At 38.4% G+C, this 12,427-nt stretch overlaps 1 protein-coding gene across 6 annotated transcripts in view; it reads left to right on the forward strand.

Annotated features, from left to right (window-relative positions):
- Positions 1-12,427, forward strand: part of DPP6 (dipeptidyl peptidase like 6) — a 563,983-nt gene that overhangs the window by 503,442 nt on the left and 48,114 nt on the right. For all 6 annotated transcript variants that reach the window (XM_062621474.1, XM_062621476.1, XM_062621473.1 and 3 more), the window contains 4 exons: positions 1,046-1,200; positions 1,809-1,906; positions 6,934-7,057; positions 7,892-7,930. In XM_062621474.1, coding sequence (XP_062477458.1) covers positions 1,046-1,200; positions 1,809-1,906; positions 6,934-7,057; positions 7,892-7,930 — 416 coding nt within the window. The remainder of the gene's footprint in view (positions 1-1,045; positions 1,201-1,808; positions 1,907-6,933; positions 7,058-7,891; positions 7,931-12,427) is intronic.

The raw sequence follows: 12,427 nt of genomic DNA on the forward strand, positions 1-12,427 counted from the left end.
GTGAATGTTAGAGGTTTTCTGGGTATCTATAAGCTGAAGTCATCTTCACAAGGAAGGATATTAAATGATATGGAAAAAGTTTTAGAAATTAGAAGTCCTTTGAATTTGTGTTTGATGAGAATTAGGTTCTCACAGTCTGCAAAGTGATTTCTTATGATGGCAATCTTGTTTTCTCCTTACAAACTTCAACTCTGACATGTTTGTACTCATATCTTTCTGAGTACCTTTTCAACAACAACTGCATTATTCCAATCACAAAAATATCTGTAATTCCAGAATTCAGTGGCAAAAAGAATCAGTCTCTGACGCTGGCTATTTGTGGAAAATTTGTTTGCAAAAGGGATTTTAAAAATGAAATAGGGATAAAAGTCAAGATGGTATCAAAGCCACAGACTCTAAAGCTTAGTATCTTGTAAATTGTTTCCAAGTTCCAGCATTACGTAAGTTACAGAAAATTGCTATTTTTGTTTATTCCCAACTGGCAACAGAGCTTAGGAAGATTTAAATTGTAGCGGAAGCATTTTTATCTGACTATAAACCGTTGATATGTGCCTAGTATGACTTTGTGAGCTCCTTATGAAGGCAAGTTAAACCCTCATTCATTATAGTTCTCCAGTAGCACCGGGGGAGCCTTGGTTATGTTGCCATCAGACAGGCAGGAACCCAAGCACTGCCAACACGTGCATAGATATATGTTCATATATATCCTGTGTGATACGATACATATTCCTACGTACAGGATGCACTGTAGGAGTAGCAGGGCCTTTTATGCTGTCATAATGTGTGTACTAATATGAATAATACGATGTTTCTTGAGCAAGGTAATTATGCTTAATAACCTATATATTCAGAGTAATTGTTATCATTTGTGTTCATTTGTGTACATGGATTTAATGAGTGTTTTTAATTGATATTCCTGTGGCATCCTTCCCGTGCTGTGATTAGACTGGGATTTCCATATCTACAGTTTCATTTATTACTAATTAGTAATTTACATCTAATAGCCTTTTTTCCTGTTCTTTCCTTTCTTTTTTTTCTTAATTAGAGGAGATCTTAAAGACTCATATTGCTCACTGGTGGTCTCCTGATGGCACCAGGTTAGCGTATGCAACAATTAATGCCTCCAGAGTCCCCACTATGGAGATCCCGGTATACACTGGCAGCCTTTACCCTACTGTTAAAACATATCATTATCCAAAGGTAAGGGAAAATAAAACAAATAGTTCTCTCTCCCAGTATTGACACACTGCTGCTGTTACTGTTGTAATTCTCTATTATAAGACAGTACAGGAGTGTGCTGTGCTGCAATCATTTCTTCTGAGTCTCTTGCTTTATGTACTGGTTACCTAAGACCTCACATGTTGTTCCAAATTGAACCATAATTTAACAGGAGAAGTATCTACGTGCATGCAGGTTTTGTGGAAAGTAACGAATGATTCACTAAGGGGTGCCCTTTCCTGCAACACAAAATGAATCAGTATTTTATTATATTTGTCATCACCCTGTTAAACAACCTTTTATGAAAAGATACATTAAAATAGAGGTATTTCCAGTCACCATGGTACTTTTTACCAAGGTAAAGGACTAAAGATGTCCTAATTAAAATTACCCCTGGGTTGTGCCTGCCAGCCTTTCCTCACCTCCATGCCACTACATCACTACAGTTGCAGTTTCCCTGTGAACAACTGCAGCAGTCCAGTGTGTAACCCCATACAATGGAATCGTTTTATAATCCACGGAGGTATAATAAATCAAAACCATTCAGTGTTGTGCAAGATATGATAATTTATTCTTATTTTAAAATCCAGGCTGGAATGGAAAATCCGACTATTTCTTTGCATGTGATTGGTCTGAACGGACCTACCCATGACCTGGAGATGACTCCCCCAGACGATCAGAGAATGAGGTAGGTGCTTCCTCACCCCAGGATGCTGCACATCAGTTCTCTTGTGGTTTTAAATCAGACTCTGACTCTTTTCGAGATCATTTTACAATATTTTTACCTGCCACTAGGGAAGAATTTTATTCTGTGTACATCTGCTACAAATTTTTCAAATTATTTTCCTTTTTGCATGTATTTTATAGAACATTATTAGTTTTTTACTTGAAATCTCTGTGACCCAGACTCACTTCAGAATAGGGTTATTTTTAGAGAACTTAGAGAATTTAGAGAATATCTCCAAATCCATAAACCCACATTCATTTCCCGTGTAATCGCGGGCATTGTAGGAGGGATGTTGTTTTCAGCCTGTATGAAAGACCATGAGGCAGAAACAGGGCAGCCCTACAACACAGCAAATGTGAGCTCACCACTTCATGATGTGAACATGGGAATGAAACCAGGTGGACATTCTATAAATACATTGCCCAGTCTTCATTAAAAATAAAAAGGAAATATTTTTGCTGTTTTTAGGGCAAGTGTATGTTAGAAGTTGGTCTGCAATTCAGCCAACTACTTAGATAGCCATTTCTAATTATGTAAGCGCTTAAGTCTGCATTCAGCAAGAGATTAAAAGTTTGGCTTGAACTTCAGCATGTGGTGAAAGCTTGAGCTACATTGGTGTTTACAGTGTGTGTGTTTATGTTATATTGTGGTTTACATTTATGTTTACGTTAAGCTACATTTACCTTGTTCAGGAGAGAAGCAACTTCAGATCATAGACTCATAGAAAGGTTTGGGTTGGAAACAAATTAAGATCATCTAGTTCCAGCAGCCCTGCCATAAGCAGGGATGCTTCACACTAGACCATGTCACCCAAGGCTCTGTCCAACCTGGCCTTGAACACTGCCCAGGATGGAGCATTTACCACTTCCCTGGAACACCTGTTCCAGTGCCTCACCACCCTCACAGTAAAGAACTTCTTTCTTATCTCTAACCTGAACTTCTCATGTTTAAGTTCCCTACAAATGAAAGATAATCATTCCCAAGCCCATCACTTGTTCATGTAGGAGTGTCCAACCAACATGCATGCTAACCTTTTTTTACTGAATGCTAAATTGGATTGCTGGATCTGTAATTCCACTGCCAATAAAGATACAGTTGCAGCACAGAGATAATGACACAGGGCAGGGGAGGGTGCAGGGGTGATCTTCATTATGCATGATAAATATATAAGGTGTGTGGATAGGCTATTTAGCCATCTGATGAAAGGGTACTGGACTGGTGGGATCATTATGGTGGGAGCTGCCTTTCTTTGCTGGGAAACCTAGTGTCAGCCTCAGAACATATTTTCAATGGATAACTCTAAAATATTCCAAATCCATTTATGCAACAAAAGATGTATGACCCGTGCCAAACCAAATGGGCATAAATGCACTTGCCTTTCAAAAATTCAACATCAGATCTGTATAGCAGGCAGCAATTCAGCATCTCAGTATCCCAACCACAGTATCAGGACTGCAGCTCCTGAGCAGTATCATTTTTCTGTTGCTAGCTTACTCTGTAAACAGAGAGACTCAGAAACATTTTAATTATAGTAATAACTGCACACTGTAAGATCCAAGTGTTGTTAATAAATTTGTTCTATATGGTTATGGGTGGCTGTAATTTATTTAGTTGCAATCAATATTGTAAAATTATGTGAAATATATCATCATTAATTAGTCTCTGTATATTTCATCAAAACCATGGCAATTGCCATCCCTAGGGCATGATATAAGTTGTGCTGCTAGAGCAATAGGGGTGCATTTTCATTATGCATATGTTTTCTGAAATGAGAGGATTAGTGTGATAACATTTCATTAAAATATACAAGAGGGATATACTGTACAGTTAGTTACAGAAGGGAGTTTCAAAGAAGCGGGAGAAGCTGATGATAAGGATCTTCAACCAGAGTAGCCCTATCTGAAGCATTTCAATGTGCTCAATCTGTTCAAGCAGGTGATATATGGGCAGAGCAGTACTCCTTGGTGTTTTTTTCATCTGGAGCAAAGTGATTCAGTACAATTAATAAAGCTGAGAATAAAGTGGAGATATGCCAGGATCTTGTTTTTTTTGTTGATTTTTTTTTTTTTTAAGAATTAAGGGAAGTCAGAAATTCTCCACAGGGTTGGAATATTTTTCAGTAAAAAATAAAAAAATAAAGCAAAGCTGATAATGAGAAAACATATTTTGGGGGAAATTGTACAACTGTGATTTTTCCTTTTAAATATCTTTGTTTCTCAGCATTTTTGCCACATTTTCTCTAATGCCATGCTTTATTGTGAGGAAAAGAAAGTGAAGGGAAGAGGTGGAGATTTCAGGAGGGTGAGGGAAAGGGGAGGAGATGTATTAAAACATTAAATGCCTGTCAGGCATTTTTTATTTTTATGCAAACCATTGCACTCCAAGAGTTGTATCAGCAGGTTCTCAGAATTGGACCATGATCCAGCTTATTTCTCACATCATATTTGCATCCCAGATGGAAAATTAAAGGAAAAGGTTATCTCCCCAAATGCAGATATCAGCATTGGTCCTTGCATAGGTCATGAACAGATTAATAATGGAGGAGCTCAGACAACGTGAGTCTGGACCACAAGCAGGAACCAGCGGTATCCCAGGGACTGCAGGCTGGACTGCTGCCTGTCACTTTGCCATGTAATATATCACTGTCTGTTCTTTGTGGTGTTTATGGCTTTATTACTGTTGTCATACTTCAAGTATCCATATTGTAGATTCATGCCTCATAATTTAGGTTCATACCTCCAGAAAGCAGCCAAGTGAAATTAGGGTTTAAATAATGGTGCTGAAAAATAATCTGCAACATCTTTACTGAAATGGGGAAATAGATTGCACAGCTCAACATAACTGCACCCTTCCTGAAGGAGCTCAAACGAGTTATGCCTTTCCTTTTGGAGGGTGTAATCCACTTTGATGTGGATATCTATGTGGTCAGCTGCCTGCTGGTCTAGATTTTGCTCTATGAGAAGAAACTGGTTCTCCTTACATCAGCTCCATATCAAATCTAGGACAGGACAGCAGAAAGGGCTTGGGAAATGCACTGGCTCCCACTTTCTCATCACTGGCTGCTCAACCAGTGCAGCTGGCAGAGCTGTTTAAAATTAACTGAGATCAATCACACCTTATTGTCTTATTCTCTTCTGCAAAATGGGAAACATAAAACCTGTTTGTCCTACAGAAGACGTGTAAAGTGAATTGAAGATTCCACACTAGTGTGAGACTAGAATAATAACTATAAAAGTATCTGCAGGTGTCTGCTGGCTAGGGTATCCATGGGCTTGATGGCTGGGAGAGGCTTCAGAGAGAAATTGAGACTTCATACCTATCTCTGGGGTGGTAGGGAACTTAATGTTTGACCTAAAATAATAATTAAAAGTTCCTGAGAAAGAACTGTGGCTCCTGTGCTCAAACAATGAGAGGAATGTAAAAATTGAATCTATGTCCTTCAAACTTTAAATTGGATTTACAGAAAAAATGCTCCAAGCCACAATATGTACTAAGTTTGCACTCCTTTTCTGGGGTGTCTGAATCTGCTCAGTTAATTTCGGAGAGAAAGAAGAGACAGTTATGCAGTTTAATTTTGCTTTGTTGCTTTTTTTCCTCTTAGGGCCTATGTTGTTACTGATAAAGAGTAAAATTACAGTTTTATTTCAGGATGAAAAATTCCAATTGCTGTTGTCTCACCTGGAAGTATCCTTCCTTCCAGTGCAGTGGATGCAATCATTGAGGTCCTTTGTTATTTTTCCCCAGCCAAATTCAGGCACTAGATACTACTGAAAACTACAAAATCAATTTCCAACTTGTTATTTTGCTAGACAAATGGGTCTTTGTTGCTTTTGCCCTTTCTCTTCAGTATATGTAGGAGTGCTTGCCAGAACATAAAGTACTCTCCAGTGACACACCACATTAATTCCAATGAGAGCAACAATTCCTTATGCATATTTTATAGCAAACAAATGAACTAATAAATTTTTTATAGACTGTATGCTGTGAAAAGTCATATTATAATTTAAGGATGTCTTTGGCCCACATAGCCCAGCAGTATCTTATAACATCACCGGCTTTGTCAGCTCAGCCAGAGTTTTACCCTACAGATAAATTGGTGAAGCCCTGAATTGCTGCAGAGGTGGACATCTGCGAGTACCTCTACATACTGGCTCTAAAGAGGTGACCATCCACGTACTTACTTGTGATTCTGTATTTTGCAGCTCAGCCCAACCTAAGTGGTTCCATTGCTCACTATAGCACAGTGAGCAATGTAAATACGTATATACAGAAGTATAGGACTTTTCCTAAAGATATTGATTACAGGACCGTGCAGCCCACACTGCTGATTTATTCTAAGTATTATCACAACCTGAATATGTCCAGCAGTAGAGGATGGTACAGGGAGTGTGGGATGTTGGATTTGCCGATGGAAACTGTCATATCTCTGCTGGCGTCTTTATGGCAACAGATGTAGCTGCTTTACAGAAACCCTGTGTTTCTCTAAACTATTTCCTTCTTGCTATTTTCTTTTCAGTGTAACACTCGTGGATATTCTGGTGTGTAGTAGGCATATTTAGAGGCCATTAACTCTTCATAAGCATAAAGAATCCAACCCTGACGGTGATGGGTCTGAGTCAGCCAGTTAGTGTGCTCAGAATGGAGATTGTTTGCAATTTCTTTTCCACCTGTGCATGAATTTGTAGCTCCAGGCATTTCAGTCCTTCTCGGAAGACAGAATAGCTTGAAAGATTCTTTATCTCTGCATTTGTCTCTTCTTTGAAAATGACTTTCTGAAGTGGCAGATAAAACACCTGCACAGCCCTAAAAATGTCATTTTTAAGGCTTGAAATCCATACATAAGGCAGCCTAGAGACATCAAGATGCAACATTCTTAATAACTACTGATTGCTCCTGGACCATTTGCCTGCAGCAGCCTCTGTCTGCTCTGCCACATTTCAATTCATTAGGATGTCACTACTGTGATTTATGTATGCCTGTTTTTGCAGGGACTACTACATAACCATGGTGAAATGGGCAACCAGCACCAAGGTGGCAGTAAACTGGCTGAACAGGGCCCAGAACGTGTCTATCCTGACGCTATGCGATGCCACCACGGGAGTCTGCACGAAGGTAGGAGAAGTGAGCCAAAAGGTCACTTGCCATTGGTTATCATAACCTGTGCAAGATGAAAATACTTTCAGTTATTTTACCTGGCAACAAGTCACCTGACATAGATCTATTTAGGCAGACACAGAATATAAACAGTGTCTGCAATGTTTACTTTTGTGGTGGTGTTCTTCTTGCATCTTCTACATAGCCAGGAACAGTGTGTGTGTGTGTGTAAGAGTGATTACTTGTCTTGAAATAACTCTGTATGCACGAGCACACACACATCAACAGTTTGTATCCTGAATATCTTTGCGTCATTCTAGTTTAATAGGGTTATATATATCTAATGGCATTAAAAATGGCTCATGCTTATCTACCTACATTTTAATTATATTTAATTAATCCCTTCTATAAACACACTAATGTAAATGGTGTATTCCTATAACCTGTGTAAGTATTACCAGATACCATCTTTTAAACTGGCATCATAGGTGTTTCCGCAGCAGAAAATTGTTCTTATATATCCATCCATTGAAAAAAGGATGCAATACTGTGCATAGAGCACCATGTCTTTTCTTAACAACTTTCTTTTCAACCTTTCTTTATTTCTTTGGGGTATAATTTATCTTGTGGATTTACTGTGGACAGTAAGATGTTTTCTTGAATGAGAATGCCTATTCGTGAGGGAGGAGAGACAAGGAGAGCAGCCGTTGGATTACACTCCTGAAGCACATGCTTAAACAGTTTCTTTGTATTTCTAAACAACTTTTCAGACTCAATCCAACTGCTTCCTGCACTGACAGGCAAAATGTAATACATGAGAAGTATGGTATTAATGATCTTTTTCTGTTTTAGAAACATGAAGATGAAAGTGAAGGCTGGCTGCACAGACAGGTAATAATGATCTTCTCTTTGTGATCAAAGTTTTGGTAGTTTTTTGTTTCATTGTTTTTTTCCCCAAAGATAAAAACTGATTTCCAGACCCGAGAAAGATGCTTCAGAGATGGCGTGATCTGTGTTATAGAAAAGAATTTCTCAGTAATTAACAAGTTCTTGTTAAAGATGCCATCTTCCCTGAGAGAGCCCATTTTTTCTTAGTCTGCAATTTACTTGGATTTAAAAGAGATGAAAAAGCTGATGCTGGTGCAAATTCACCCACTGACAATATCTTTGTAAGACTCATCAACCTCAGAGTTAGTCCTTCATACCCTGCTTTGAGACTAATGATTTTTAACAGTGTTTCTTGGTGTTTCTTCTCTGATCTTCCAGGCAGGAAAGAAGTCCACTATTGAAAAGAGAAGATCAAAGGTCAATTTTACTAAGACAGCATATGTCCATTCAGAGCCAAAATCATGCAGACAGGACTTTTAAGTCACTTAAGCTAAATTTGACATTTTTCTCTGTATTACTCTGCAGCTATTTGCAGATGTAAAAAGGTAAAAAATTAAGGTAAATTGTCAATGGGGCATATAAAACAAGAGCTGATGTTGAGCATGGAATGGGGAGAAACTGGCTGATGGAGTTTAATATCCTGTTTTACCAGACAACTGTGCCATGTAATTCTTCTGACACTGTAACTTAGTACATAATACTATTACTTTGTATGGCTATGTGCTGCCATTGCCCAAATGAAATAAAACAAAGATGAAAATAGACGCTAAAAAAGGGAGATATAGCAAATTTAAACCCGCAAGGAGTTTTGATTTATGGGATATTTTTTTTTTTTTTTTTTTTGTGTGTGTGTGAAAAAGGTTTGGTTTATTGTTTGTATGTCTGTTTGGATTTTTTTCCAGCATATGCCTATATAAACCACGTAGATCTCAAGCATGTAAATCTCTGGAAGATCATTTATAACACTTCCCCAGGAGTCAGTTTGTGAAGGGACCTCAGATTTGACTGAGCTGTTCTTGAGAGAGGAGCTGCTGATACCAATCTGGCTGCAACACTGAACTGTTTTTCATGGGATATGTGAATGCCAGACAGGGAGCAGCTTGTCAGATAAAGATCTTGTACTATATTTTTCCAAGTCCAGATTTAAAACATTTCACATTTTTGTCACAGCTTGTTCTGAGATCTGAGAACCTGTAGAAATTGCAGTGCATCAGTTCACAACAAGAACAATGATCTTCTCTGCTCCAGTGGCTGTCCTGCAGCAGTGGGCTATGTCTGATCCAGATAAAAATTGATTTTACAGAGGAAATAGATTTTGTACTCCAAGAATTTCAAATAATCTTTTATTGCTGTACTCAGGAGTAGAGTATATGTGCTGCAGGACAGTGTTGGCTTGCATTGAAAACAAAACCTTAAAAGGCAAGCGAAGTCAAGAAAAAATTAAATTGCCCATATTTTATATCTGAAAAAAATTCTAAACAACCAAACTTCACAGGCTTCATTTATTTTATAAATTCAAGGACAGTTTTAATCTTTTCACCACTATTTACTGAGGCCTCCATTACCGCAGTATACTGGAACCTGTGTTTTTACACTGCTGTGATTTACATCCAGTACTAAACTAAGATAACATTTGCTATGGACTTTGGAGACATTTGATAGTGCTCTTCAAAAGCTTTTGTAAGAGTCTGAAGAATTATAGAGCTCTTTCACCTGTATTTCTGACAACAAAATTACTTTACATTCTAGTTTTGACTGAATATATGATTGTTAAGATAATTGTATTTTCTGCAGTTACCTTTAACTATATGTCACATTAGTCTAGAAAACTGGAATGTTATTTTCCTGGGCATGTGCATGCATCTGATTATGAGAATGATGTGAAAATGTTCAATGCCGGTGCAAGTCCCCTAAGCTCTTTAAGGAGAAGATGAATTACACATTAGGCAGCTACTGAAAGAGCTCAGGAGTGTGACTCAGACCAGGATGAAGACTCCTTGGTTAAGACATTTTAGTATAGGCATGTGCATATGAGCCAGGTGCCCTGTAGACAGCCAGTATGATGGGTAACTGCTTGTTTGACCAGCTTATTCTTTATGCCTCTTCGACCAGACTTCCTTTTGAGAAGTACCCCAATTTCAAATCAGTAGGACCAAGGAATATGTTTGCCTCATTCTTTAAAGTATTTCTTCAAAGTACTCCATACATCTGGTTTGAAAAGTATACAGGAGTTTTGCTTTTTTTCATGGGAATTGATGTGCATCTGGCCTTCCTGGAGTAGGGGCAAACTTCACAGTAGGCAGGAAACAGGAGGTGAGGAGAGAAAAACATCAGTATCAATAGTTACTCACCAGGGATATAAAGTAGTCTCCAAGGATGACAACGTTGACTTTTTTCAGCTGTCTGAAATACTGGGAGTTCCAAGATAGGGCATATGACCCATGAATTTGAATGTTGTTGTTGTTGTAGTTTGGTAACTCAGTGACATTTAATAGTTTGTGTGTGGAAGGTCATAGAAAATGATCTCATGTTCCCTTCTGGGCTTAAGTTCGTGAATGAATTTTGTTCAAGTCCAAAATCTTTGGAGAGCCTCTCTCCAGCACAGGCAAATAGAAATAATGCTATCACTGTCTGTGTAGCTGAAAAATAGGATAAATGACTCAAAATGTAATGAGAAATATATAGTATGTATACAGGTTTTGCTAGAAAGTATCTGTCACTCCTTGTCAGATAATAGGGCCAGTGTTTTTAAACATTTTGCTCAAGAAAGAACAGGCACATGTTCACCAAAACTGCCTGGGGATTTTGAAAGATTTTACTGCTTTTATTTATATACTTTCTTCTGCACTTCTGAGCACAAGAGTCAGACTGAACTTCACTCATACTTTTGCTTAAATATATAAATTCTTTGAAACAGTAATTGTAGCTGTAAACAATTTTGTTCCATTTTTTATGAAGCCATTTTCCAGTAGTGCCAGTGATGGTCATGTACAGAGAGTGAGTCAGCAAGGGAGAAAAAAGACAATTTCTAAGCACCTGCTGAAGATAAACTTTACTGGCATTTTAATTGGTTTATTATTTAAGTGTGAATGTGGCCTGAACAAATTTAATTATAAACCAGGGTGTAATTCTAACTCCAGCAAGGGCTGTAGGCTTTGACATTGACATTGGCAGGATGAGGAGATTACCACAAAATTGTTTAGAGATGTATAACCTCCAAAACTGCCTGCATGGGCTGGCTGGCCAACTCTGATAACAATTCCTTTGGGTTGCATTTTTCTTTCAATTTTTTTCTCCTATTTCCCTAGTGTTTCAGATCATGTCAGTCTGAAACTAAAGACTTCTGCTCTGTCAGAAGGTTGAGATGTTGAAAACCTCACACCATTTTTCCTTTACTACTCAACTCCCTCGCCTTAATCCTGACAGCATGATGACTCAGTAATGATTCTTACATGTAGGTAATAGATGGCATGAAATGACTTTTAAAATAAAAACAGAGTTTAGAGAACCTTAGAAACAAGACTGACATTTTCATCCTGTAAAGCCCTTTGTTCATATAACAACCCCATAACTGACCTAATGTTGCCCAAAAGAGAAAGGATGAAGTAGAAATTGGACCCAAAGCCCCATAATTCAAATATCCAAATTAATCTGCCAGAGCTAATAAAGCAGCTTCTGGCTACAGAAGCTTTGGTGCATAAATGAAGAGTTCTGATTTGATCCAGTGGAGGGGAATGAAATCCAGAGACATGGGCTTCTCTCTAGATGATGACCGTGTATTTTGGTGCAGGTGCCCTGGGTTCAGAGATGGCCATTGGCGTGGTACACCCAGCCACACATGAGCATCGGGACAGGGATGCTCAGCATTGCCCCAAGGGCTGAGGGCGGTAGGGAATGGAAAGAGATCTTTCCCCTGTGCCTAGAAGAGGAGATGACTTCATCGTCACCATAAAGCCAATATGCATTTTGAACACTTTCTTGGATTTCAACAGAAGTGTTTACCAAAATGCAGAGTTAAAAGCATTCATGTCCCACCTACCTGTTTATCAGAGCTATGGCACTGTGACACTTCAAGTATTGGGACATTTCCCTGAAAGAATAAATACCTACAGAACAAAATTATTAGTTCTGGGATCTTTAGGATTGGGTTATTCAAATTAATTCATTTTCTTTTTAAAACTTGAGGGTGAACCAGAAGAATGTCATTCTCATGGAATTATAATTGTTAGTCAATAGTAAAACAAAATTTCAAAGAATCTGCTGAGGAAATACATGTAGTCCAGCCAAAAGCATGTGAAGCAGTGGAGAAGGAGGCAGACAGCATGTTGAACCATGGCAGCACAGACAGACCAGTCTGAAGCTGCAACCCACAGTGCTGCAATATGATGAGTGTTCAACCCATGTTAACATGTGGATGGTTTAGGAGGTGCTGTACTTATGGGTCCACATGGCTTTCGCACACTCTGACTGACCATAAAGTAGGTAATTTCTCTTTTTAAT

Source organism: Pezoporus occidentalis, unplaced genomic scaffold, assembly GCF_034315485.1.
Source record: "Pezoporus occidentalis ecotype Australia unplaced genomic scaffold, CSIRO_AGI_Poc_V1 ctg23, whole genome shotgun sequence".
Taxonomy (NCBI): Eukaryota; Metazoa; Chordata; class Aves; order Psittaciformes; family Psittacidae; genus Pezoporus; species Pezoporus occidentalis.